This window comes from Boleophthalmus pectinirostris, unplaced genomic scaffold (genome assembly GCF_026225935.1).
Source record: "Boleophthalmus pectinirostris isolate CB_2022bp ecotype Guang Dong unplaced genomic scaffold, ASM2622593v1 HiC_scaffold_21, whole genome shotgun sequence".
Lineage (NCBI taxonomy): Eukaryota > Metazoa > Chordata > Actinopteri > Gobiiformes > Gobiidae > Boleophthalmus > Boleophthalmus pectinirostris.
In genome coordinates this window covers 4,304,994-4,332,855 of record NW_026571175.1, presented here as the reverse complement: position 1 = coordinate 4,332,855, position 27,862 = coordinate 4,304,994, and the positions used below count along the sequence as shown (strand labels likewise).

The following is a 27,862-nucleotide window of genomic DNA, read 5'->3' as shown; positions in this document are numbered from 1 at the left end:
GAGTTATGTAATCAGAGTACAAATTATGAGTAACTGTATTCGATTACAGTTACTGTTTCAGTGAGAGGTAATTGGATTACAGTTACTTGGTTGAAATAAGTGGATTACATGGCAATATTTTCCTGTTTTTACATTTTGGGCTATATTTTTTTTTTTTTTTGTAATTCCACTCATTGCCGGACCTTTAAACCAGGTTTTAACCAGGGACTAAACCAGGACTACAAGACTGAACAGGACTGAACCAGGATAAACCAGGATTTAACAGGACTAAAAACCAGGACTAAAATCAGGTCTAAACATGTTAAACAGGATTTAACAGGTCTAAACCAGGACTAAACCAGGTTAAACCAACTAAACCAGGTCTTAAACTAAACCAAGACTAAACCAGAACCAGACTAAACCAAGACTAAACCAAGACTAAACCAGGACTAAACAAGACTGAACCAGGACTGAACCAGGACTAAACCAGGATTTAACAGGACTAAAAACCAGGACTAAAATCAGGTCTAAACCATGTCTAAAACAGGATTTAACAGGTCTAAACCAGGTCTAAAACAGGACTAAACCAGGTCTAAACCAGGTCTAAACCAGGACTAAACCAGGACTAAAACCAGGTCTAAACCAGGTCTAAACCAGGACTAAAACCAGGTCTAAACCATGTCTAAACCAGGACTTAGACCAGGTTTAAAACAGGATTTAACAGAACTAAACCAGGACTAAACCAGGTCTAAACCAGGACTAAAAAAGGATTTAAAAGGTCTAAAAACAGGACTAAACCAAACCGCGCGGACCATGTCTCTTCCTTTTCTATCAATAATATTTTTTAATACGGTTAAGGAAAGTCTGGGCTTTTTATTGTCTTTTAGCAGACAAAACATCTAATGTGAAAATTTGCTTCTCTACAGCAAATCAAGTAATCCAAAGTATTCAGATTACGTTACTCACTTTAAGTACGTTAATGGATTCCGTTACAAACTACATTTTGGGGTATGTAATCTGTAATCTGTAGGGGATTACATTTGCCCACACTGTGTATAAGAGAGCGCTCTGGTCTCGGGGAGTGTTGGGGGGTGATGTTGGTGTTGAGTCCAGTGCAGTGTCCAGGCTCAGGGCTGGGACAGACTCACTGCAGCCTGGAGGAGTCTGGTCTATAGACACATGTTGTAGAAAACACCTCGTACATAGAACAGTAGAGTTTTTGTTCATACGTGTGCTCTTGACTGTATGTAGGATTTGTTCTTCCAGAAGAACATTTTCTGTTAAGAAAAAGTTTGGTGAATGTCAGAAATGTTCGTAAGAAGGACTTGAGTACAGATTAGTTTGTAAGAATGTTTCATAAATGAGGCCCAGGGTCGTCAGAAGAACAAGTTCATAATGAATCCAGACAGACAGAAGTGTTCCTCATGTGCAGCTCGTCTCACGTCACAGAAAACTCTCCAGTCTCCATCATGTGGACGTCTCTCTCTCTGTTTACTCTGCTCTGTTCATTTCATCTATCTATCTATCTATCTATCTATCTATCTATCTATCTATCTATCTATCTATCTATCTATCTATCTATCTATCTATCTATCTATCTATCTATCTATCTATCTATCTATCTATCTATCTATCTATCTATCTATCTATCTATCTGTCTATCTTTGTCTCTCCTTCTCTCCCTTGCCCCCCATCTTTTTCTCTCCCCTCTCCCTCATCTCTTTCTCTCTATCTCTTTTTCTCTCCTTCCCTCTCTCCCTCTCTATGTCTGTTTGTCTCTCCATCCCTCCCTCTCTCTTTCACTCCTTCGCTCATTCTCTCGCTCCCTCCCCATTTCTCCCTCTCTTCCCTCTTTTTTCTCTCTCCCTCCCCTTCTCTTTCTCTCCATCTCTCCCTCTCTCTCTCCCTCTCTACCCCCCCTCTATCAATGTCTTTATCTCTCCCTCCCTCTCTCTTCGCCCCCTCTCTCTTTCTCTCTATTTCTCTTTGTCTCTCTTCCTCCTCTCCCTCTCCCTCTCTTTGTCTCTCCCTCCCCTTCTCTTTCTCTCCATCTCTCCCTCTCTCTCCCCCTGTCTCTATCTATCTGTCTTTATCTCTCCCTCCCTCTCTTCTCCCCCTCTTTCTCTCTAGCTCTCTTTGTCTCTCTTCCCCCCTCTCCCTCTGCCTCCTCTTTTTCTCTCCCCTCTCTCCCTCTCCATGTGTCTCCCTCCCTCCCCTCTCTTTCACTCCCTCTCTCTCATTCTCTCTCTCTTTTTTTCCTCCCTCTCCCCCTCTTTTTCTCCCTCTCTTTGTCTCCCTCTCTCTTCCCCTTTCTCTCTCCTCTTCACCAGCTTTTGACTTCCGTAAGGTCACGTCTGCATCTGTCTGCCTCTTCCATCCCCCCTCTCCATCTCTCCATCTCTCTCTCTCTCTCTCTCTTTCTCTCCGTGTACATTTGTGTCCATTATCCCCCTCGGCTCCACGCCACGATCATTTTCACACGCTTTACAAGAGACGCTGGAACAAAAGGCCTAGACGACGAAGAGGAGGGAGAGGAGGAGGAGGAGGAGGAGGAAGAGGAGGGAGAGGAGCCGAGTCATTTGCCGATAACACGTCCCTGCTCGTCTGCTTTTGGAGCCCGTGCAAAACGGCGCGGCATTGTACGTGTGTGTGATTCCGTGCGACGCCGAGCCTGATCCGTATTGTGCAGCCGCTCGCTTCATTTACCTGTTTTGCTTTTATCAAAATCACTCCTTTTACGAGTTCTAATCATCTGAAATGACCCGAGGAGAGGAGAAGAGAAGGGAGGAGAGGAGGGAACGGCTTTGGTAACATCACAAAGGTTTAAATAAGAGAAAAGTGCCGTGGTTTGGACCAAAACTAAATGCAGGAAATAGCTGGAATAATTAAAGGTCCTGCATTATGTAAAACTGACTCTTGTTAAAGGGTCCATGCCATGTAAAATCAACTTTTCAGAGCTTTCTACCTTCTAAGACTGATGTGTGGGCCTTGTATATGTCGCTCAAGTGTTTTTTAGATTGATCTGCCTTTTTTTTTAACAAATTGCAGCATTTTTCTGCCACCCTCCCACGTGACAACGAACTAAAGCTGCTACAACGATGATGCAGCAGCTACACCTATAACGCGTTAGACGTTGCAGAAAGCTTTTGGCCCCAACTGCAGTGAACACGATACAATAAGTTTATCTACTAGTGTTTATTAATACTTCACCAATCAGTAATGTTCAGCTGATGTCGACACGGTGCTTGAGCTTCATGCTCCTCCAAGTCCTCGTCCGATTCCGGGTTCAACACATGCGGCTGAACGCGCTGTATCTCCATGATGAATAAAAGTTTATTCCTGCCACTATCAGGGTGCACGTCTGTCTCCCTGGAGTGGCCTTTCATAGTCTACATTCAGACTGCAGGGCTTAATGGTTGTTACGGCCACAGGCCTCCAGATCCTCCTCTGGCCATATCTGCTTTGATCCATGTGTGTGTGCAAGCCTCCATATACAGACCCCTGCTGTGATGCTGTGATTGGAGGATTCAATTTAAGATCATCTGGAGCCCCTCCTGATGATTGGTGGAACCTGAAACACCTGGCCAATCCTGGGCCTACACCTGGAGGACCAGCCCTATAAAAGGACCCGCCCCCTGCCACTCGGGGCAGCTGTTCTGTTTGTGGACTTGCCTACCACCTTTGTGTCTCTCGTGGTGTATTTTGTCGAGACACTAGAGTCCTGGTGACTTAGACTGGGTTTTGTTTTTCTGTTTCATGTAGTGTACCCTGTTTTGGTTAGCCTACTTTTCCTTATACTGTTAACCACTCTCTTGAGAGCCTCTTTTTGTTGATTCTTGTAAAAATCATTGTTGTGTTAGTTTTATCTTACAATTATGTTAAATAAATCACAACTTTAGTTTTACCATTTTTACCTCTTGGTTGTTTTGTTACTTCCCCCTGCCCCTAGCAGAGCTGGGGCGTAACAACTGGGGGCTCGTCCGGGATCGTAATACCCATTCCCACCTCAAATAAATTGGTAATGATTAATAGGTTTGTATCAGGTAAGTTTTTCCAATTGGCTTGTTTTTCGAAATTTTGATTTGGTGTCTGGTATTTGGTGGTTGGGTGGTGGAACTGGTGTTAATTTTGCCTGTGGCTAATGTTTGGTGCCAGTTACATGTGTCTGTTGGAGTGTGCTCCAGGTGTGGTTTGTGTCCGGCCTGATCACCCGTTCACACAACACCTTCTGAGCTTGTCTCATTTTCCAGATTCCTTGGGATGGGGCTTGGTTCCGAGTGCTCCTGGCCCATCTCGTTGGAGTAGTGGAACAGCTAGCACCGCTCCTTGAGCTGCTAGGGAGTTAAAGCAGCTGCTTCACCTTTTCTTGGTGTTTGAGGGCGAGACTCTGCTGTTCTTGGGAGAACCTCTTAAGATTTTCGTTCTCCTGGTAGAGGCCCTCCACATACTGGTTTACCATCTGTCTACCCTTCTCTAACATTTGATCTCTTTCCTTGTCTTTTTGTTTGAGCAGATATTTCCCAAACTCTATCATTGTTTCTTTTTCCTCTCGAGCTTCACTCAGCTCTTTCTGGAGCTCCTCAAACTTCTCCTCCCTCCTCTCGAGGGTTACTTTCTGCTGTAACACCTGCTCTAACTCTCTCAGTCTCCTTGTCTGTTTATCGTTGACGTGGAGTTGGTCTTGATGGGCTCTTTGGACCTCCTGAAGTTGCCGTCTCAGGTCCTTCACAAGTGGGTTCTCCTCGGGTAGAGGAGAGGCACCCCCTGCAGTAGCCTGAGCCGTTGCCCTCATGGTTTGATAGTTGTGTGTTCTACCGTTTTGGTACATGTCTCTCACTGTGAGATTCAGTCTGTAATGAAGTTTTTCTCTCTCTCTTTTTTTTTTTTTTTTTTTTTTGAGTGACAAGCCAACTTTATTCTGCCCCTGTACACTTTAAAGCACTTTTCCAGATATCGTCCCCTGTCCTTAGACCCTCCTTCAGGGTGAGAAACCTCAGGGAGAGCCACAGAAGGAGGGATCCACTTCCAGGCGGCATCTTCACATCTTCACGAACCTTTAACACCAGTCAAGAGAATAGACAAATCCCCCACTGTTCAGGGGAGACGTCTCCAAACTCTAAACTGGTGCTGGTATCTGAGTGAGATTTGCTGAAATCACTTTGTTCAGTCCTTCTTAGGAAATTTTCCAGATGTTATGGCTGATTTACACAGATTTTGGTGTTGTTCTTCTACCTGCAGAGGGGAACAACGCCATGTGCAGCCTGACTTCTCCAGGAGAGTCACCCAGGTCCTTGAAATCCGACCCAAATCACTCTCGTAGAGGTGCATTTCTGGATCACAATGGACTCCTTAATCCAGCATTTGTTAAGCTGTTACCATCCACCTAATTTTGCGTGTGCACAATAGCACTACATACCCAAATGCCATAGCTTATTAAAAGAAAACCTTAGAACCCACATGCTTGTGTGAGGCACCATTTTAAAGCTTAGACCTTCTAGTTTCTGTAGATATGTACATGAAGACTGTGAGTGCTGCCTAACCTACAGTACAGTCAATTAAAAATTTTATTTTTTGCTTCGAAAAAACAATTGAAAAAAAATAAAGGCCTTAGCTTGGGCATACTTCATGCTAGGCATTTGTGACTCACTACACTCATTGTTCAAGTTGTTGGCAACAACTGTGTAGAATTTCAGATCTCTAGGACAAACGGTTTTGATGCTGTGAGCCTTTGTGTAAACAAAATTACAATTTGGCACAAGATTGCCAAATTTGTGCCAAAATAATAATAATAATAATATAATAATAATTGTAATTATTATAATACTAATTCTTCTGAGCTTTAGGCATGTTTTCTCAAGAAAAAAAAACTAAAAGTAGCCAAAATTGTCCTCCAAGTGCCAGATCTGCGCTCCATGGCCCCTCCCGCACTGCTCTCTGTGTCCCTCTCTTTTACGCTTATAAACACAGGGTCCGTTTCAAAGACTACTGCATGTCCCACCCACCGTTTGAAAGCTCTGGTGATAGGCTAAAACAATATGTCAATCACTTTCTGGAAGATCCAATGACTGAAGAGATTTCCCGTAAACAAACTGATGACGCGTGCGTAAAGCCAGGAAGTACGTGAGTGCGTTAGCTTCTTCAGCGGCTTGTCCCAGCTAAACCCCGCCACCGACAACAGCGGGGAGGGTCTCATTTTGAAGCTAAGAGTGTGAGGAAAACAAGCGTACCCAACAGTGCCAAGAGAAACGGAACTCAGAGAGGGAGAAGGCTCGGAAAAGCAACATATATATTTTCATTCACGCATTCATCCATTCATACGGACGAGGATTTTCTGGATTATTTACCCACATGGAATTATTTTATGGAAAAAACTACGTGATATTCTTTTTCTATGGATTATTACGGACTTATTGAGTACAACTTTTCATGGATTGAACGCGTTTTGGACCGACAGAACCGGCTCAATCGCTTATGATGTGAATTTTTAAGTTATCGCGTTTTGGGCTCGTTGTACGGCATAAAATTAATGATGCATGCCAGTAGTGAAAACAATAATGAAGGTGAATATACAGAGTGAACATTTTTTATTGGAAAATCGCCCGCCGGCGGGCGGGTGGATGGTTAGCGGTTTTAAACACCAGTTTCACAGCCATTTTGAGTCCTTCTCTTCTGTAGCATTCACACGGCTGTGTCGCCGCTGCTCTGCGTCCTCCAGCAGAGACAGACTGTAGCTCCTCCCACACTGCGCTGCTACACACTACGCTCTCCCATCCTCTTTCTGGACACTAAAACTATGTTATATTACAGAGAATTGTCTCAACAGACCGTTTTCTGAGTAAAACTTATGAGACAGAGTCTAAGAAAGAGATTGTGTATATCACGAGTCGCGTCGTGGGTGCGTATACGAGCGCATTTGTTTAAAGCCAATGTAAAGCCAAAAGTGATTCTAAAGTATTTACAAGTTAATATCTTTGTCATGCAACCAGTATCAAACCTTTTGATATTATATCAAATAGCGTTGCATCCCTATTATATACTATATATTAGCAGGCTGTGACATGGGGAAAATAACAGTACTTAGCCTCAGTCCCTAGTGTCCACGGAGAAGCAGCTGAAGTGCTTCAGCCAAGAGAGAACCCTTTGGAGGCCAGTTCTCTTCTTCTTGGGCACAGTGTCACCTGGAGGGGGCAGCACTGTGGCCTCAGGACTCGGAGCGGGACGAGGTGGGAGAGGACGGACCTTCCTGTTACAAATTGGAAGTGGTCTGACCTTCCGTTTCGGAACAGGAAGTACTCTCGCCTGCTCTTCACAAACAGGGAGTGGACTGCCCTGCTGTTCAGGAACAAGTGTTTGTACCTGCTGTTCAGGAACAACAAGTGTTTGTACCTGCTGTTCAGGAACAACAAGTGTTTGTACCTGCTGTTCAGGAACTGGGACCGGTCCCTCCCACACCCTCGCAGTCTTCACACTCTCTAAAGGTTTGCAGTCGTCCAGTTCAAAGGGACTGGTGTTTTCTGGAGCGGCCGGTTTGACTACGGTGATGACACATTTCCTCACAGGCGTCTGTTGGACCTGCTCAGGCTGCTCCTGTGACACTGCTCCTCCCATGTGACCGTCTGTCTGTTGGTCCTCCTCTGGTAAGGGAATGGTGTTTTCTGGAGCGGCTGGTTTGACTAAGATGACCACAGGTTTCCTCACAGGCGTCTGTGAGACCAGGTCAGGCTGCTCCTGTGACACTGGGTCTTCTGTGTGACCGTCTGTCTGTTGGTCCTCCTCTGTTAAGGGACTGGGGTGTTCTGAAGCGGCCTTTCTGAATATGGTGACCACAGGTTCCCTCACAGGCGTCTGTGGGACCAGGTCAGGCTGCTCCTGTGGCTCTTCTTTTCTCACGTGACTTTCAGGGCGTATGAATGGATGTTGGAGGATTTGTGAGGGAGTTATCCGAGCAGACACTCCCATCTTCAACATCTGAGCGAGGAGGTCTGTGGCTCCCTCTATGTCCTGGGTGACATCCTTGCTCCATCTGTCAAAAAAACAATTCTGCACCAGGCGACAGAGGGAGCTGAAGCGCCCTGTGAAGTAGGTCCTACACCTTTGTTTGGACAAATTCATCTCTTGGTGAGTTTTGAGGACCCATCTGTCGCCGACCCGGTGGAAGAATGTCTGAGTCATGCACCCCTGACTGAGCACGTGATCAGGAGGTGCACCGGACAGTTGGATCATGAGTCTCAACGTCTCATATTCAGTGGTGTTGGGGAATAAATTAATTCCTAACCACAGTTCGGCAAACATTGTCCCCAGGCACCACACGTCCACGGCCTCGTTCCAAGGCAAACCCAGAATGATTTCAGGGGGTCTGTAGCACACGTGTTGGAACTTCGCGCCCACTTCAGCCTTCTTTGCAGACCTGGCCAAACCAAAGTCGATGAGTTTCACCTGCAGGGGCCTCTGCCTGTGATCCACCACCATCACATTGTTCTGTTTAAGGTCCATGTGGATTATGGACATCTCTTTCAGCACCTCCAAGGCTGTGGCCACCTGTTTGGTGATGGTGCGGACAGTGAAGAGGCACATTGGGGCATATTTAACGTAGTAGTCGGACAGAGACATGTCCAGTGCTTCAAAGACGATGGCTTTCCCCAAACGAGTGTCAAACACCTCCAAGAATTTGACGATGTTTCTCTGGTCACATCCTTCCTCCATCAGTCGAGTCAGGATAGAAATCTCGTCCTGGGTGTCCTGCTGAAATAACGGCAGTTTGACGGCCACATTCTGGAAAGTGTCCTTGATCTGACACTGGACCACTTGGCCAAATCCTCCTTGGCCATATCCTCCCATGAACCTGTAGTTTATGGGGAGAGATGATATGATCTCCGCCGTGCTCAGGGTTTTTTTTTTCATCTGGAAATCTGAACGTTTTTGTGGAGCTGTGTCATGAATAAAAGGTGTGAGTTGTAAGTTTTGACTGTCTGCCATAATGTGTGACTGTCTTCTTCACTGTCCTGGGTAGAAATCCTGTAATGAAGTTTTTCAGTTCTAGTCCAGGCTTATATACTCAGCAACGTTATGACATCACAGCTGCCACCATGCTGATAGAACATGGAAGGTTGAATGGAATGTTGAGTTGTTACCATGGAGACAGAACCTTTGAATGTGTGACTGTCTTCTTCACTGTCTTGGGTAGAAATCCTGTAATTAAGTTTTTCAGTTCAAGTCCAGGCATATATACTCAGCAACTTTATGACATCACAGCTGCCACCATGCTGATAGAACATGGAATGTTGAATGGAATGTTGAGTTGTTACCATGGAGACAGAACCTGTGAACATGTGACAAGACCTGTGACCAAACTTGTGACCAAACTTGTGACTAACTGAAAAACTGTTGGCTCCCTACTTATATGTATATCTCTAAACTACCTACATCTTGTGACTGTGATATTATTTAAGGGAGACTGTACGATGAGATAGTGCGAAAACAAAACTCAGATTAAAGACTAACTTGAGTAACACAGCACAACAAAAACAGGCATATGTACATGAACATATTTGGGACCTGGTGCTCAAAAGGAGGAGGATGAAGTTTAAAACACGTATAGAGTCCTACCCCAATTGTTTTACATAATCACGTGGTTCACTCTTTTTTTTTTTTTTAACACCTTTAACACTATTGGAGTGCTTACCTGTCATTATGCACTGCATAAATATACACACAAACGCACGCACGCACGCACACACACACACACACACACGTATATATCTATATATCTATATATATCTATCTATCTATCTATCTATCTATCTATATATATATATAGATATATATATATATATATATATATATATATATATTAGTGCTGTCATGCGATTAAAAAAATTGAGAGATTAATTAATTATGATCTGTAATTAATTTATCTAATTAATCTCATTTTAATCTCACCTAAAAATTGCTGAGAAAAGCTTCAATTTGAGGTATTTTCATTTAAATTCATTATTACATTATTGTGGCAGATCAAAAGACTGATATAGAACAAAAAAAAAGTGACTTTATAAAGTCATTTATTGTTTAAACAAATCTCTCCAAATTGGCTGTTGAGCCCAAGTCTCCATGAATAAGAAACTGTTTGCTGTAAAGTAGCAAAGACGAGGAAATCTGAACATAATAACTTTTGTCTACTTAAAGACAATAAAAAGTCCAGTCTTTCCTTAACCAGATTAAAAATATTATTGATAGAGAAATGCGGTTTAGTCCTACTTTAGTCCTAGTTTAGTCCTGGAATGGGTTAATCCTGGTTTTAGTCCTGGTGTTAGTTCTGGTTTAGTCCTGGTTTAGTCCTGGTTTAGACCTGGTTTAGACCTGGTTTTAGTTCTGGTTTTAGTTCTGGTTTAGTCCTGGTTTAGTCCTGGTTTAGACCTGGTTTTAGTTCTGGTTTAGTCCTGGTTTAGACCTGGTTTAGACCTGGTTTTAGTTCTGGTTTAGGCCTGGTTTAGTCCTGGTTTAGTCCTGGTTTAGACCTGGTTTAGACCTGGTTTAGTCCTGGTTTAGTCCTGGACTGGATTAGTCCTGGTTTTAGTCTTGGTGTTAGTTCTGGATTAGAGGCGCACAGGAGAAAACACGATCCACACGCGGCTCACGGCAGCACGTCGGTGTCCGCGCAGTGTCTACGGAAGGAAATGTGGTCCGCGCGTTCTCAGGTTAATGACGATGATGAAGGTGTGTGTTTGTTTGTTTGTGTTGTGTGTGTGTGTGTGTGTTTGTTTGTGTGCGTGTGTGTTTGTGTTTGTGTGTGTGTCCCCTCATGTGGCAGGTCACTATAGGACAGTAGTGCAGACATCATGAGTCTATGCAGGTTGTTTTCACCAGTGACATTTAAGTTGTAGGAGATTTTATATTAGTTATTTTCTTTTATATTTCACGTCGGGAGAATAATTTCCAAGACACGAATGTGTTTTTCCCTGTGCACTGCTGCCTCTGTTCTACTGGCTCTTCCACCTCGTCCATTGTGAGACTGACTCCGCCAACGTTAACATGACGTTTACGTCGCTCTTACTGTGCGCGTTTTGTGTGGGTTTCCGGCAATGAGTGGAATTACCGAAATAAAAAAAATTATAAATGTGTTTTTTGTGTGTGTGTTGTTGTCCCAACAACACATAAAAACAGATTTTATAATAAAGCAACTCGCATACAGAAACACTAAAGTTAGAGATTAAAAATGAGATTAACGCGATTAAAAAACATAACGCGCTAAATATGACTGTAATTAATTAATCGCAATTAACGTGATAATTTGACACCCCTATATATATATATATATATATATATATATATATATATATATATATATACACAAAAACATATCCACACATACATACATACACACATACATCTTTTTAACTTTTAAGCTTTTCCCAAATCCCGTAGGAAGAAGAACAATAATGTCTTTCCCCTTGATAAAATTCACCAAACATTCTCTTTGTTCCGGCTTTAAATCCTCAGTCTCGGGAATCATTGCCACCACAGAATGTCTGTCTTTGTCTACGTCTGTCTCGACTGCTTTGTTTACTGTTGTGCTGTTTCAGCAAAGGGACCCAGACAGGTGCGACGAGTTTGATGTCATGACCTTGTCGATGGAGAGAAATGACATTGAGCAGAGGCACTAGGTGGCGCCATCCTGGCTAGAGAAAACTGACCTCAACCTCGAAAAAGTGCAATGGAACTGTCAATGAAATTGGGGTTCTGAAACACAAACCCGGGCTAGTTCGGTGCAGAGTCGGTTGAATTTGCGCCACAGCAAAAATGTCAGCGCACACAGTAAACAGAGAGAATTGTCTTTTCGTCATTTTGATATGTTCAGTTGTGTTTGTGTAGAGAAAGTGTCTTCTAAAAACTTTGTAGTGACATTTAGACTTTCTTTCACATCATTTGACAGTAGACACAAGTTTTTTTCTGAACATGTAAAAGTCAAACTGTCATAATTGAGTTGCTGACAGCTAACGTTACCTAACAGACTTGATTTATAAGCAGGAGCTAGTGATGTTGATTTGAACTTTCCTTTTCCCCAACTGCTGCAATGGAACGAGTATAGTGCACAGCCTGACATAAACAAACAAACAAACAAAAAATAAACAAACAAACAAAAATATATCACTCATTTTATAAGATCCTTTGCATGTTTTTGTCCTAACAACATGGAAATCGGCACTGTGCTCACCCGTCCCATTAGGTTGACACCCTCTGAATTTGAGATGAGTCGGATGAGCAGATCGAGAGCTATGTGTGGAACAGACAAACAAACAAACAACAAACCAACAGGAGGAGACACAAACAGACGTTTCTTGCATTAATAGATAGATGCAGCATTATTTCGCCTGAAGGAGGGACCATGGAAATATTATTCCTTTGGCTGTAATATTCCACAGTATGAACTGGAGAATGTTCTGACTTTATATTCTGATTAGATTCATGGCCTCTCCAGATTTGTTTTTATACAGAACTCTCTAAAATATACAAGACACTACAGTATGCGTTTTAATTCATATGAACCCATGAAAATTTTTCACATTTTGCAACAGAAAGAAATCTATAGTCTGCCAAATGTTAAAAGGCCCATCTCATGCAAAATCACCTTTTCAGAGCTTTCTACCTTCTAAGAGTGATGTGTGGGCCTTGTATGTGTTGCCCAAGTAGTTTTTTAGATTGATTCGGTGTTTTTTAAACAAATTGCAGCATATTTCTGCCACCCTCCTCCGCTCCACCACCTCCACACCACCTCCAGCCCGCATCGGCTGACAATTCCCACATGAACACCTAAACAAAAGTGACAGCATAAGCTCATTGTTCTCCACTGCAGTGAACACGATATAATAAGTTTATCTACTAGTGTTTATTAATACTTTACCAATCAGTAATGTTCAGCTGATGTGGACGCGGTGCTTGAGCTTCGTGCACCTCAAAGTCCTCGTCTGATTCCAGGTCCAACACATGTGGCTGAACGCGCTGTATCTCCATGATGAATAAAAGTTTATTTCTTCCACTATCAGGGTGCACGTCTGTCTGCCTGGAGCGGACTTTCATAGTTCCTGGTCTGTGATGTCTCCAAGAAATCAGTAAGATTTCAGAGCTATTGTGTAATGGATGTTCCAAAACCCAAATAGTGCTTGTTTATGTGCAGAAGATACAATGTGAAGAGAGTTATTTTGCATGAGATGGACCCTTTCAGTATAATGATGTTTCCTTCTGCCTGCACTAATCTGTCTGCATCTTCAAACATCAAAATGCTCTGTCCCACCTTAAGATGTCATGAAGCCATAGTTTTAATAATGATAATACATTGTGTTCCAAATTTATCTGCCAATGATATTTTTCTCAGATTTTGCCAAATTTTCAATGTAAACGACACTCACCATCATTTTCAAGTCAACAACCTTTACAGTACAATTTGAATGTTATTGAACAAACCTCCAGGGTAAAAGGAAAGGTCATGGAAGTTGAAAATGTCATTTTTCAGACCTGGAAAAGTCATGGAATTTTGTAAATACAATGAAAGTTTTAGAAAAGTCATGGGATTTTAGTATCTCTGTCACGCAGCTACAGCGTTCTGTTAAGATCTCGAGTTTATTCTGATTATTTCTGAATGTCTGCACCTTTTGTTTAAGGACATGGAAAATTCACTTTAGGTCATGAAAAACTCATCCTTTTGAAAAAATTTTGAAATTTTTCCATTGAAAAAGAGTGGGAACCCTGAGCCTTCCAATGCTAACAGTATTTATTTAAAAAATAAAAACTTAAAATGTTCACAATTATTCTGCACAACAGAGTTTCAAATCATGTTGTTATTGTAAAGAACTGAGAGTTATTTGTTTATTTTTCGATTAGAAGCATTAGCATATGACTGAAATCCAAAACTATTTCAGTCCAAACATGTGAACAGGTCAGTTCCATTTGAACATAGGAGCTTATTTGACAGGAGCTTCACAATTCTTGCATCCATTGAAAGTGTGAGTTTGTGCAGAGTTTCTGCTTGAGTTTCTTTGCAGGACGTCAGAATAGTCTCCCAGAGCTGCTGTTTGGATGTGAACTGTCTCCCGCTGTGTGTGCTCTGAATCAGCTACAAATCTCTTAATAGTGTGATGATCATGCTTAAGTTTTCATGAAATATCTAAGGTTTTCATACCTTGTCCAATGTATTCAACTATTTCACACTTTTCAGCACGAGAGAGATCCTTTTTCTTTCTCATATTGCTTGAAAATGGTGGAACGTCCTTCTTAAGTCGTTGGTTTAGTCCTGTTAAATCCTGTTTTGGTCCTTGTTTTAGTCCTTGTTTTAGTCCTGGTTTTAGTCCTGGTTTTAGACCTGTTTTAGTCCTGTTTTAGTCCTTATTTTAGTCCTGTTTTAGTCCTTGTTTTAGTCCTGTTTTAGTCCTGTTTTAGTTCTGTTTTAGTCCTGGTTTTAGTTCTGTTTTAGTCCTGGTTTTAGTTCTGTTTTAGTCCTGGTTTTAGTTCTGTTTTAGTCCTGGTTTTAGTTCTGTTTTAGTCCTGGTTTTAGTTCTGTTTTAGTCCTTGTTTTAGTCCTGTTTTAGTCCTTGTTTTAGTCATTGTTTAGTCTTGGTTTAGTCCTATTTTAGTCCTTGCTTTAGTCCTGTTTAAGTCCTGGTTTTAGTCCTGTTTTAGTCCTATTTTAGTCCTGGTTTAATTGGACTTACCTGGCAACCAATTCCCAAATTGACACAACTGACTGATTTCACTGACCCAAAGAGCCTGAGACACAACACCATCCATGAATTTCACTGGAAAACAAGTTGCGTAATCATTTGGAGCACGGTGTTATGCCTTACACATGTACTTTTCAAGCTTGAAAACGAAACAAAAATACCAGAGAGCTTCTCATTTTAGAAGTTGCAAGAAATTGAAAACGTAGAGCTGTGGCAAGTTTTAGACGGAGTACAGTTAGATGCCTATTAAACATAAACCATTACCCATGTATTAGTGTACGGGCATTTGCTGTGTGACCTTTTACATTTAGTTCAGCACAGATGGGCAATTCCAAGGCTGAAGTTCTAATTGGTAGTATAATAATTTTGTGGTGTCCGAATGTCCACACTGCAAAAAACAAAATCTAGCCAAGTTAAGATGACTTGAAATGAGAAAGTTTGATCATGATTTGAGTAAATTTCACTGGTAAAATGATCTGCCAATGGAGTAAGACTTTTTGTACATCTTACTACACTTAAAATAAGAAAAACAACTTTCTAAAATTAAATTGTATGTTGTTTGAATTAAGAAAAACACACTTATTCCATTGGTAGATCATTTTACGTGTCAAGTTGAATCGACTCAAATAAAGTCAAATTTTCTTAATTTAAGTCATTTTAACTAAGCTAGATATTGTTGTTGTTTATTTATTTTTATTTTTTTTTCAATGCAGTGTGTGAACATGTAGTGCACTCAGAATTTCCCACAAGTGCACTTGGAACATTAGTGTCCATCGCCGGTCACTAGATCCGTCAGTATAGACTACAATGCATTGTAAGAGTGGGAAAAATAACAGCGGGTAGAGACATGTGTTTGACTGGACACTTGTGAATGAAGCAGATACAGCGAAAGTGCTGCTGTATTCATCCTGATTCTGAATAAAACACTGATTTATTTGAAAAAAAAGAAAAGAAAGAAAAATATATTTGCCCCATATAGAAATCTATATTTAAATCAGGGAATTACTTTCATTTGAGTTGATCTGAAACTTTTTAGATTAGTCACACTCACTATTTTTTTTCACAAGAGTCACACTGGAAGAGTAAAATCAAGAGCAGAGCTACTTATGTTCACCACACACCAACACACCAAGTCACCTTTGCAAATGTGCATTTCTACAGATAAACTGGACATCCCACAAAAAGGAAACACAGACAATACACTTTCAATTCAAACCAGATTTATCTTAATACTGGGATGAGTGGAATCTGCATGCATGTCCCTCATTTTCTTATATATATATTATATACATATGGTGCATTGTCTTAATTGATCGTCAGGAGAATTAAGTATCAATGATGATGATGAGTGTGAGTGTGTTCTGTGTGTGTGTCGTGTTGGAGATGGTTCATGTTTTCAGAGATCAGACATGTGCAGTTTTAGCACAGCTCTTTATTTAACATCATTTCACTTTATTTATGTTGGTCACTATTCTGCTTCCACTAGTGTTTAGGAGCTAGTTTTACAGATAGTGAACAGTTTCTCCTCTAAACTCGCAGGAAGCTTCTTGCTGTTTCGGGCATTTACTGAAGAGTTGATTGTAAAACTGTAACATAAAAAAATAAATGCATATTACAATTATGTATTCACATTTAAACAAACAAAGAATAAGTAGAACTACATAAAACAATGTCTAGCTGTTTAATAATTCAGTATATATGCAGAACAATAACAACAGCATTAGCTGGACTTCATCAAAACGTCTGTAAAACAAACGATTAGCATCATGCTAACAGTAATGGAAATGTACATAGGCATGCTAACGCTATTAGCATCTTATATTTTAGAGGGATTTTCAAACTATAAAACAACAGAAAGTGCCCCACAGAGTCAGTTAACAGGTTATAACATTACAGTACTTACACACAGATATTTTTTTGTGGGGCGAAAAGACAGTTTACAGCAATTAAACACAAGAATAGTTAAAAAGTCTAGAACAATATGGCGGCTACGGTAGCTCAGAGTGGACAAAATAGATAAAATCAAAAGAGAAATATTCTCCACTGGGGCAGAACAGTCACTTTATTTCAATCAAGAGCATGGACGTCTTTTTAAAATGTGGCTGAGGCAGGTTGGTACAATATTTTCAAATATTTTTGGGCGCTCTGAGATGTGGGTGGGTTAGTTGAAAGCGTCGGTTGGGTTCAGATCATTTAAACATGGACCTGTGCATCACTGGTTGCTGGTGTCATGATGTAAGTAAACAGTCTTTTTTTATGTAGCACTTTTCACAGACATATGTCACAAAGATGCTTTACAGAGCATTGTTCAGCATTATTCATTCACTCTATACCAGGTGATGGTAAACTACTATTGTAGCCACAGGTGCCCTGGGGCAGACTGACAGAAGCGTGGCTGCCATGCCAATCGGAACCATCGGTCCCTCTGACCATCACCATCACACACACCACTTTCATACTAGGCAATGTGGGTGAAGTGTCTTGCCTAAGGACACAATGGCAGTTATTCCCACTGGCGCCCCCCTGTGGCACCTGATTGTCACAGTCGTCTCCCATACAAGTACTAACTAGGCCCCGCCTTGCTTAGCTTCTGAGATCTGACAGGATCAAGGCTTGACAAGCCTGTATGGCCAAAGTAGGATGCCCCCTTTAGGAAATACCATAAATGAAGCCTTGATTTATATTTAGTTTAATGCAGAAGTTTGTTTTGCAATGTTCACTATGTTTATCTCACTCATTTGAAGAAATATATTGGCTGTGTTACTATTTTTGGTATAAACTTGACGAGCCGTGCAATGAGTATCCCTGTTTTAGAAGAAAGTCTCCTTTGTTTCATGGACGCTATTTGTACTTGAAAATCCGATGGCACTATCACAAACTTCCTCTCCAAAACAGACTCCCAAATGAGTACTTAGGCTTCAGTATGAACAAGGAAGTGAGCGACGACACGTGTAAGATCCCATTGTCTCCTTTATCTGATGTTAAAACGCCCATTAAACACGCCGTAATAGAAAACGGCTTCCTCTGTGCGCGCTCTTTGTGTAAACTTTAAACATGGAGCATTAATAAATCATGAGGCGTTTAACTGGATAAATGTGTTACCGTGGAGACGACAGCGTGCGGTAATTAATAAGAAGAGATGGATCTGTGTGCTGCGGTTTTCCACAGCCTGGTCCCGGCGGAGGAATGAAACCAAATCATATGCAAATGTCTCTATGCTTAAATGTCATATGTGCACAGAGCAAGACTCCTATTTACTAATAAAATCATCTCAATTACTTAAAGACGCTCTGCCGGATTTTTACACTCTCAGAAAGTGAAATATGAACTGTGCATTTGAAACAGTTTGCGGTGGCCCAGAGTTATTCCTCACTTAATCTTTGCGTTCAGAGTGTCCTAATTACTCACCATGATGAGTTTATAAGAGCTTTTCACCTGTAATTGAATGAACGTAAAGTAGAGCCGTTTAATGTCATACTGTGGAACATTCCAGACAGAGCAATGACATCACCATAGAAACAAGGAGTTGACAGATCCAGAAAAAGTAACAATATTTCATGTACATTTGATCCAGTAAAGCTTCAAATGTAGTGATTTTGATCAAGATTTGTGCAGAATTTTGTTCAACATAAACAATTAAATCTCTCTTTGCTCTTTTTGCCTCTAGTCTCTCTCTCTCTCGCTCTCTTCCTCTCTCTATGATTGTTCTTTTTGCTCCTAATCTTTCTCTCTCTCTGTCTCTCTGTCCTTGCTCTTTTCCCCCCTAGTTTCTGTCTGTCTCTCCTTACTCTTTTTGCTCCTAGTCTCTCTCTTTCTATCTCTCTATGATTGTTCTTTTTGCTATTAATCCCTCTCTCTCTCTCTCTCTTTCTCTCTGTCTGTCTCTCTGTCTTTGCCCCTAGTTTCTCTCTCTCTCTCTTCTTGCTTTTTTTTGCCCCATAGTCTTTCTCTCTCTCTCTTTCTGTCTCCCCTTGCTCTTTTTGCCCCAAGTTTTTCTCTCTCTCTTTCCTTGCTCTTTTTGCCTCTAGTCTCTCTCTCCCTCTCTCTATGGTTGTTCTTTTTGCTCTTCCTCTCTCTATGCTTTCTATGTTTTTTCTTTTTGCTCCTAATCTCTCTCTCTCTGTCTATCTCTCTGTCCTTGCTCCTTTTACCCCTAGTTTCTCTCTCTCTCACTCTTCTTGCTTTTTTTGCCCCTATTCTCTTTTTCTCTCTCTCTTCCTCTCTCTATGATTGTTCTTTTGCCCCTAATCTCTCTCTGTGTGTCTGTCTCTCTGTCCTTGCTCTTTTTGCCCCTAGTTTCTCTCTCTCTTTCTCTCTCTGTTTCTCTCTCTCTCACTCCCTCTTCTTGCCCTTTTTGCCCCAATCTCTCTTTCTCTCTCTCTCTTACTCTCTCCTTACTAGTCTTTCTCTCTCTCTGTCCCTTCTTACTCTTTTTGCCCCAGTCTCTCTCTCTCTCTCTCTTTCTCTGTTTTTCTCCTTACTCTTTTTGCCCCTAGTCTCTCTCTCTTCCTCTCTCTATGGTTGTTCTTTTTGCTCCTCTTCTCTCTCTCTCTCTCTCCATTCTCCTTCAGCCCTGTTTTTTTTTTTTTTTTTTTTTTGGCTCTAATCACTCACACAGAGAGTCCATTCTGAGCTGCTCACTGTCTGGCGTCTGCTCCTCTCTTCTTCTTTTTCTCTCTTTCTCTATCTCACCCACTCTTCTGTACACCTCCTCTCTTTCTCTCTCTCTCTCTTTTCTTTCTCTGTCTTGTACCTCTTCAGTCTCCTTCTCTCTTTGAACCTAACCCCCTTGCTCCCTCACCTCTTTCTCTCTCTATTTTCCAATCTCTCGCTGAAAGAGATCGGAAAACGCACATCGTCATGGCGACTGTTTGAATCCGATTGGTCTTCCCTGCCCACAAATACAAAAAATGTCTTCCCTTCTCCACAAATATTGCGAAAATCCATCTTCAGGTGTTATCTCGTCCCAAAGCCATTCCACAGAAGAGACAGGGCGGCAGCTTTACCTCCACCGGCTCCTCTCATTACGCTCTCAGGGTTTGGTTTAGTTTAGTGGTAGTTTATTTGGTCATTTTGCAGCTCTACAAAACCAAACATAGACTGCAACTCCACCGATCATGACAAAAAGGGTTTAGGCTGTAAAGTAAAAAGTATTTATAACGCCAAACCCTATTAAACAGTTACAGAAAGAAAAGCAGCTTATGAAGAGCAAGTTTGCATTTTCAGATTTGCAAAGGGACCGTGGGGACATGACACAACCCGTATATATTTGGGGAAGACAAAATAGTCCTTACCAATATTTGCCATTTTATTTTAATAAACAAAATATACATTTAATCCGATATTTTTCCAAACTCAATAGTATTAAATGAACACGTTTTACTTCACATTTTTTATTAGACGTTCTGATGGCAGTTAAGACCTGTTTACATGACAATGCTTGCGGGTAAAAATGACAAAATAATAAAAAATAATAATCGGAAATGCCTTTCGTTTAGACCATGGGTGTCAAACATAAGGCCCAGGGGCCAGATCCGGCCCTCCAAGACCTTTTAATCTGGCCCTCGGCAGATTTTCTACTAAAATATTTTAATTATATTTTCTTTTAAAATATTGGTAATTTTCTGCGTCTCTTAGCATAGCAGCGTCTCCAGTGCCTCTGTACGTGGCCCCTCCCACCAGAGCAGCACAAATGAAGACTTGTCTCTTTCCAAACGCTCTTAAAGGACGATCGTTTTGACTGTTGACCGTGACACCCTCATCAGAAAAATGTCCAACATGAGAAAAGTGGAGCCGAGTGCAGGATTTTCCAAGAAAAATTGACTTATTCCTATTTACATACAAGTTCATTGTGTTGAAATTGCATTTTTCTTAAAGTTTCAGGTTGTTCATAATATTATAATATTTTGTAAAAGAGTGTGAGTTCATCAGTTAAAAAAGATTTCTGTAATAGATTTGAGTTTCTTTGCACAAATATTTGAACTTATTGTTATTTTTGGGGTTTATATGACATGAGGGTTTTTTTTTCTGGCCCCTTTGGGATCTGAAGTAGGTTGGATACGATCCCCTGGACCAAAATGAGTTTGACACCCCTGGTTTAGATGGTGACGGCATTTTTGGGGCTTAAAAATGCAAAAATCTGAAATCACCCTCCAGAGTCTGGTCACATCTGCTCACGTCACGTACACGTTTACGTCAGGCCTGGCTTGCATACACAATCCAGTTCCACACACTTTTGCATCACCTTATGTACGCAGATTTCCTCCCGAAAACGCTCGTCTAAAGGCAGAATAAAAAGTGAAGATGCGACGCCACTTTTGCGTCTTGTGTTCAGACCGTCATCATATAAACGTCACCTCAGTGGAGCCAGGAGCCTAAACTGGGGAAGCGACAGGACAGTTCAGCACCCGAGATGAGCAGGTGTAAGTGAAGACGCTGCACCAAACTTTGAAAAACTTTTCAAAAGGAACTTACTTGGCTTCATCTTCAATTAAACTTGTCTTATAATGAGTCGCTGCTGAAAAAGACCGACTATCACCACAAGTGCACCTCCTTAAGCGCAGATCTACTCGTGCGCTGTGAGACTCTACTGACAATATTCCAATATTCAAAATGTGCTGACATGACCTCACAAATATCTCATCACCAACAAGCAAAGGGAAATCTGCTGCAAACTTCTACATCACTGTTATCCACTAAAAAATCATCTTAGAAGGACAATGGACACAAACTGTACATTTTATGAACTGAAAAATGAAACCACCTCTCACTTGTTTTGGACCTGCCCAGACTATGTGTGATTTTGGAAAGAATTCATAAAACATACAGTAGGGGGAGGGGTGTTAGCTGATAATGTCCCCACCACAGCTGAGACCAAACCTACGCCTTTATGTACAATTTCACTTATGTCTTACTGTAAATATAAGAGACAAAATATGAATTAAAACAAACTAAACTGAATGCATAATTATGGATCTTTCAAAACAAAATGCTTTATACTCTTCTGGCTTCTGCAGTGTTAGACAATTTCTAATTTTTTTTTTAAATCAGCACTCAGGTTGTTCCATATACCAACCCGTCGAACAGAAATACAACTTTTACACTTTTTTCGTAGTTCTTATTAATTTTTTGTTTTACGTTTATGATTGTACAAACTACTAATTATGTTAACGAAGGCACAAAAGTTTGTCGTTTATGGTTATACAAAATAAACCACAGTGAGAATGAAAAATGTAAGGATTTTTTTTTTTTTCCTTTTTGTTGTTTATGGTCTTACAAACTAATAATAACTAACGAAAGCACAAAAGTTTTGCGTTTATGATCGTACAAAAGCAAACCACGATGAGAATGAAAAAATTGAAAGTTTTTTTTTTGTTTTGTTTATGATCGTACAAACTAATAATAATATTAAAGAAGGCACAAAAGTTTATCGTTTATGATCGTACAAAATAAACGACAATGAAAATGAAAAAAATGTAAGGTTGTTATTATTTTTTTCTTTCGTTTATGGTCATGCAAACTAATAATCGCCTACCCCACTCCTACTACTATTACTACTACTCATGTACGTAAGGGTGGCACTATGGAGAAAAAAAGAATACCTTTCTATTCCTGATGATATATTCCAGTTCCGTGTGGAGTTTACTTGGTCTCTCTGTGTCTGGGTGGGTTTCCTCTGGCCACTCTGAAGCAAAAACATACACAAAAGGTCAAATCCTCCAGCAGACGTAGTCCTGACCAAGACTGTCTCAAGATCTGGCGCTGGCATGAGAAAGTGAGTGAAGAAAATGCAATAAAAAGGAGAGTGGAGAGGTAGAGAAAGACAGGAGTGAGGGAGGCAGAGTGAAAGAGGAGAGACAATAATAATACACCATAAATGTACAGACAGCATAAGGACTTTTACGAGCGAGAAGACGATTGGAGTCTGTACCAGCGCCTGGACGTTTAACACTCTATAATTCTGCTTTACAAGTCCACTCATCATTTCTAATCCCGCGTTTGTGCTCCTCAGATGAAATCCAGCGAACGTCTCGTCTGTAATCTGTAATCCCATGTTTTATCTCATCTCATATTTCTCACATTTATAATTCATAATCCGGGATCTGTTTTATAAAAGGATTAAGTGTTAAACACGGCTCAGCGTCTGATTTTAGTGAAGTATAAACGATCAGAGAAAAGACTTAACGGGCTCATATTACACTCTTTTCTGATGTTGTAATGTTGTTTCCTTATCACAAGCTTGTACGGAAGCCAGGAGGGCTCATAACAAATGCAAACGCTGCAACAAATGCAAACGTGATGCCACAACACAAATACAAATGCCACAAACGCCACAAACACAAATACAAATGCCACAACACAAATACAAACACAAATCACAAACAAATGCCACAACACAAATACAAATGCCACAACACAAATGCCACAACACAAATACAAACGCTGCAACACATCAAAAAGCCACAACTGAAGTGACCGCGGGACTCTATTTTTCAACAGACCAAGCGACGGTCAGTGACATCAATCCTGGACACAAAACAATAAATTACTTTCACTTATGTGTCCAAATTTGTTCACTTCTCCATTCCTTTACTTTTCACATTCTTGTTCTTCTTCAACTTTTCCCATTCACTTCCCGCTTGATCTTTTAACCCTTTGCTTGGTTCGTCAGAAAATAGAGTCCTGCGGTCACTTCTGTTGTGGCTTTTTTTGGTTTGTTGTTGCGTTTGTATTTGTTGCGGCGTTTGTGTTTGCTATGAGTCCTCCTGGCTTCCGTGCAAGCTTGATCTGGAATTGTGTTTTGTTTCATTTTTGTTTCACGCACAAACTTTGCATATTTAGCCTGAGATCTTCTCTCTTTCCTCTTGTGATGTCATGTGGTCATACAGGAGTGAAAAAGAAAGATAGAACGAGAGAGAAAGTTTGATTTTGATTTCTCCCCAGCTCGTTTTTGATCCTGTCCCGTCAGCAGGACTGTGTCTCTAACGTACCTGTGTGTGTTTTCTGTTTCAGCGTGTCCCCCCGGCTCGTACAAGATGTCCTCCCGTCAGCAGGAGTGTTTTCCGTGCCCTGAGAACAGCGTCGCAGAAGAGGACGGCTCCATTGTGTGTGTGTGTAAAGAGGACCACTTCAGAACGCCCCTGGACACGCCCTCCGCCCCCTGCACCCGTAAGAACCAAACACACTCTCTTTCAACTCTGTACAAGGAGTAAGTAGAAGAAATGCAAAGACGAAACGTTGTGAATCCTTGTGTCATTCGTTCATTCGTTTTTCAGTATAAAACCAAAAATAAGAAAATGGAAAAACAAACTGTTTTCTTCATTATTTGTCTCCAAAACCAAAATGAAAAAAAGGGATAACGATTCATTTTTTGTTTTGTTTTGTTTTATTTAAATGAATAATGGAAAAAACTGATAATGTCCCGTTTCCATGACTTAAACTGTGATGCTGGACTTTTGCGCCACATACGGACTGAACCAGGACCACTGGAACCAGATCGGGACTGAGTCCAGGACTTAGACCAGGACCAGACCAGAACTAGGCCCGGTGCTGAGATCGGGACTGAGGCAAGGACTGAGACCAGGAACAGGACCAGGACTGAGACCAGGACTGAGACCAGGACTGAGGCCAGGACCAGACTGTGATTGAGACCAGGACCAGACTGGGACCAGACCAGGACCAGACCAGGACCAGACCAGGACTGAGACCAGGACTGAGACTGGGACCAGACCAGGACTGAGAACAGTTTAGTCCTGTTTTAGTTCTGTTTTAGTCCTGGTCCAGTCCTGGTTCAGTCTGGCATCGCAGTTTAAGTCACAGAAACGGGAAAGTGTTGTTTTCTGTTTTTTCCATTATACATTTAAACACAAAATTTAAAACTGAAAAAAACAAATTGTTATCCCTTTTTCACTTTGGTTTTGGAGACAAATAGTGAAGAAAATATTTTATTTATTTATTTATTTTTTTTATTATTATTTCTTATTTTTGGTTTTATTTTGAAAAACGAATGAACGAATGATACACGGATTGTTGTGGTCAGACATCCTTGTCAAAGCCTGATCTGGGAATAAATGAATAAAATGGGAATAAATGATAAATGGTCACACATTTACACTCACTCAAAACACTTAACATCAAGGAACCACTCACCCAGTCTCCCCAGTGGACACAGACACTGTGGTGAGGTGGGCTAATTCCAGGGACACAATGACATTATTCATCTGTGGGAGCTGGAATTGCACCTCTAACCCCTGGATCTGACCTCTCAACCAGTGATGTTTATGTTGAGAGTGGAATTCAAACCACCAACCTCTGGATGAGTGCACTACAATATATTACAATAACAAAGAGTAAAAAATACATGTCAAAAATTGTATAAAAACTTCTAAATAAAAAAAGCAGTAAATAAAAGCAAGAGACTGGTGTCAATAAGACATAAATGGTATAAATGTATGTAGAGTAAGTATCCAGAACATGCTACAGGTCTGCAGGAAGAATAGGAAGAACAGTTGATAGCTGAGGTCAATTAAATCTAATCAATCAATGAACCTGCCCAGGGACGACAGGTGGAAATGAGCGCTGCTGCTACAACCTGATGTACAAACATCTCTCCTGTTAAGGTTCATGTAGATTGTGCACTGTCCCTGTCTCATTACATAAATAAACTGTAATATAAGTAAAATGCAAATCCCATAACTCCCAGGTGCTGCAGTGCTCTAGTAGTAAGTGTCAGGCACATGGATGCATTGTGTGTTTGAAATGTAGTGCCGGTCAGAGGGTCTGTGGTGTGGATTGACAGTCTCACTTCTGTCAGTCAGCCTCAGGGCAGCTGTGGCTACAATAGTAACTTACCTCAGAGTGTGGAGTGAATGAATAATGCTGTAAAGTGCTCTGGGTGTCTTGAAACTTGCTGAATAAATCCAGTGCATTATTACATCAGGTGCGTCTGGCAGTACAGTCACTGAACCTGAGAGACTCTGATCTGTCATAGACTGAGAACATGAGAGCAGACCTGGGCACTGTCCAGCTCCGGGCCACACACGGCTCTTTGGGGGACTCTGAACGGCTCATTTAAGTTAATCTGACGTTTCAAAATAAACATATTTTATCGTTTTGCCTCATACATGGACTAAAGCTGCATTGCTTTTATTTTAGAGGTGTATTTTAGAAAGTTTTTTTATAAAGGCAGTAGAGCCCTCCACTTACAAACCTGCTGGATCCGATGCAAAACAATGTGGTGAGGGACACATTTTGAAAGCTCCTTGCAGGTGCGGGTCGGAGCAGGACTGCACAATGCGGGAGCGGGCGGGTGGGATGATAAACTACTAAATATGAGTGTAAAGTAAAATATGATGGTTAATGTTTGCCCATCATGTTGGATATTTTATTTAGCATTAATAAAAACATTTTCAGCAGCCTAAATTTGCGGACATGGTCTAATCTTGCACATATTTTGGACAGTTCCTTTCTGCTTCTCCGTGTTTGATAGAATTTAAGAAAGCGATCACCATCTTGCAGGATGTGCAGGCGGGAGCAGGACAAAATATCGCAGATGCAGGCAGAAGCGGGAATGAAAATTAACATTTTTTGTGTGTGCAGGCAGGACCAGGACTGATAATTCTGTCCCTGCAGACTTCTATAAGGCAGCCTCACTTTTTCATTGCTTAGTCATAACATAAACTCTGTCCAGTCGGAAAAACTCGACAAAACAATGATATTTACTGCTGTTTATAAAGAAATACAATTCATATGATGCAGAATTGAGTTAAGCATTTTGGCCTCCACAATTGTTACGTCAAAAAAAAAAAAAGATGTTCAAGGTTTAACTAAAAATTTTACATTTATTATTTACAGGGTAGGAAAGGGTAAAAAAGCACAGAAATTTGGGGAGAAAATAAAAAGGATTTAAACAAAATAATCTACTAAACTAAGGAGCCCTAACGAAGTACAACGCAACAAAATCTAACTAAAGTTGTACTGTGAAAACAAGATGTTTCAACGAAATCAACAGAGGCAACACCCGGCACTGTAACGAAACACAAAATGAGACAACCAAAAATCAACCAAACAAAAGGGCGAGCTGGCTACAGGGATCCAGCCGCCCCGAGCAGGCGGAAGACTGTTCTTTTACACCTCACGCTCCCACAAGTGGCATCTGCGGGTTGGTGGGGACGGAAGGGTGACGTGATCCAACGTCCAGCTTCCGTCCGGTGTCTGGTGCTCCTGTGCCTCCTGGTCCAGGGCTCCAGGCCGATCACATAACACACACAAAAGCAAATCGAGAAGAACAGGAGCTAAACAAATACCAAAGGGCCGGGGCTCGTAACAACTATATTTTCAGTTTTTCTTGTGGCCCCATGGAAAAAATAATTGCCCACCCCTGAATCAGATCATAGAGCCCATTTGGGTTTAGGACTATGTTTACATCATTTGGAGATATTTTTACTTTGCTTGGAATGTTCCACAATCAGTGTTGGGGAGTAACAGATTACATGTACTGGAGTTATGTAATCAGAGTACAAATTATGAGTAACTGTATTCAGTTACAGTTACTGTTTCAATGAGTGGTAATTAGATTACAGTTACTTTGTTGAAATTAATGGATTACATGGCGGTATTTTTACTGTTTTTCACTTTTTGGACTAAACCAGGACTAAACCAGGAACCAAAACAGGACTAAAACCAGGACTAAAACCAGGACTAAACCAGGACTAAAACCAGGACTAAACCAGGACTAAAACCAGGACTAAACCAAGGACTAAAACCAGGACTAAACCAGGACTAAAACCAAGACTAAAACCAGGACTAAACCAGGACTAAACCAGGACTAAAACCAAGACTAAACCAGGACTAAATTCAGGACTAAACCAGGACTAAAACCAGGACTAAACGAGGACTTAACCAGGACTAAAACCAGGACTTAAACCAGGACTAAACCAGGACTAAACCAGGACTAAAACCAGGACTAAAACCAGGACTTTAACCAGGTCTAAACAATATGACACTAACAGTAGGTGGACATCATTTAAAGCAGCAGTGACCTCGTATAGAAAACATTTCTCTATCAGTATTTTTAAAACGGTTAAGGAAAGACTGGACTTGTTGTGTCTTTTAACAGACAAAACATCTTATGTTAAGATCTTCGTCTTTGCTTCTCTACAACAAACAAAAGT

The 27,862-nt window shown here is 41.0% G+C and overlaps 1 protein-coding gene across 1 annotated transcript in view; it reads left to right on the top strand.

Moving 5' to 3' along the window:
• LOC110157791 (ephrin type-A receptor 7-like) overlaps positions 1–27,862 on the top strand; it is a 358,749-nt gene that overhangs the window by 153,374 nt on the left and 177,513 nt on the right. Inside the window, exon 4 of the mRNA XM_055157155.1 lies at positions 23,703–23,858. Within this exon, the coding sequence (XP_055013130.1) occupies positions 23,703–23,858 (156 nt within the window). The remainder of the gene's footprint in view (positions 1–23,702; positions 23,859–27,862) is intronic.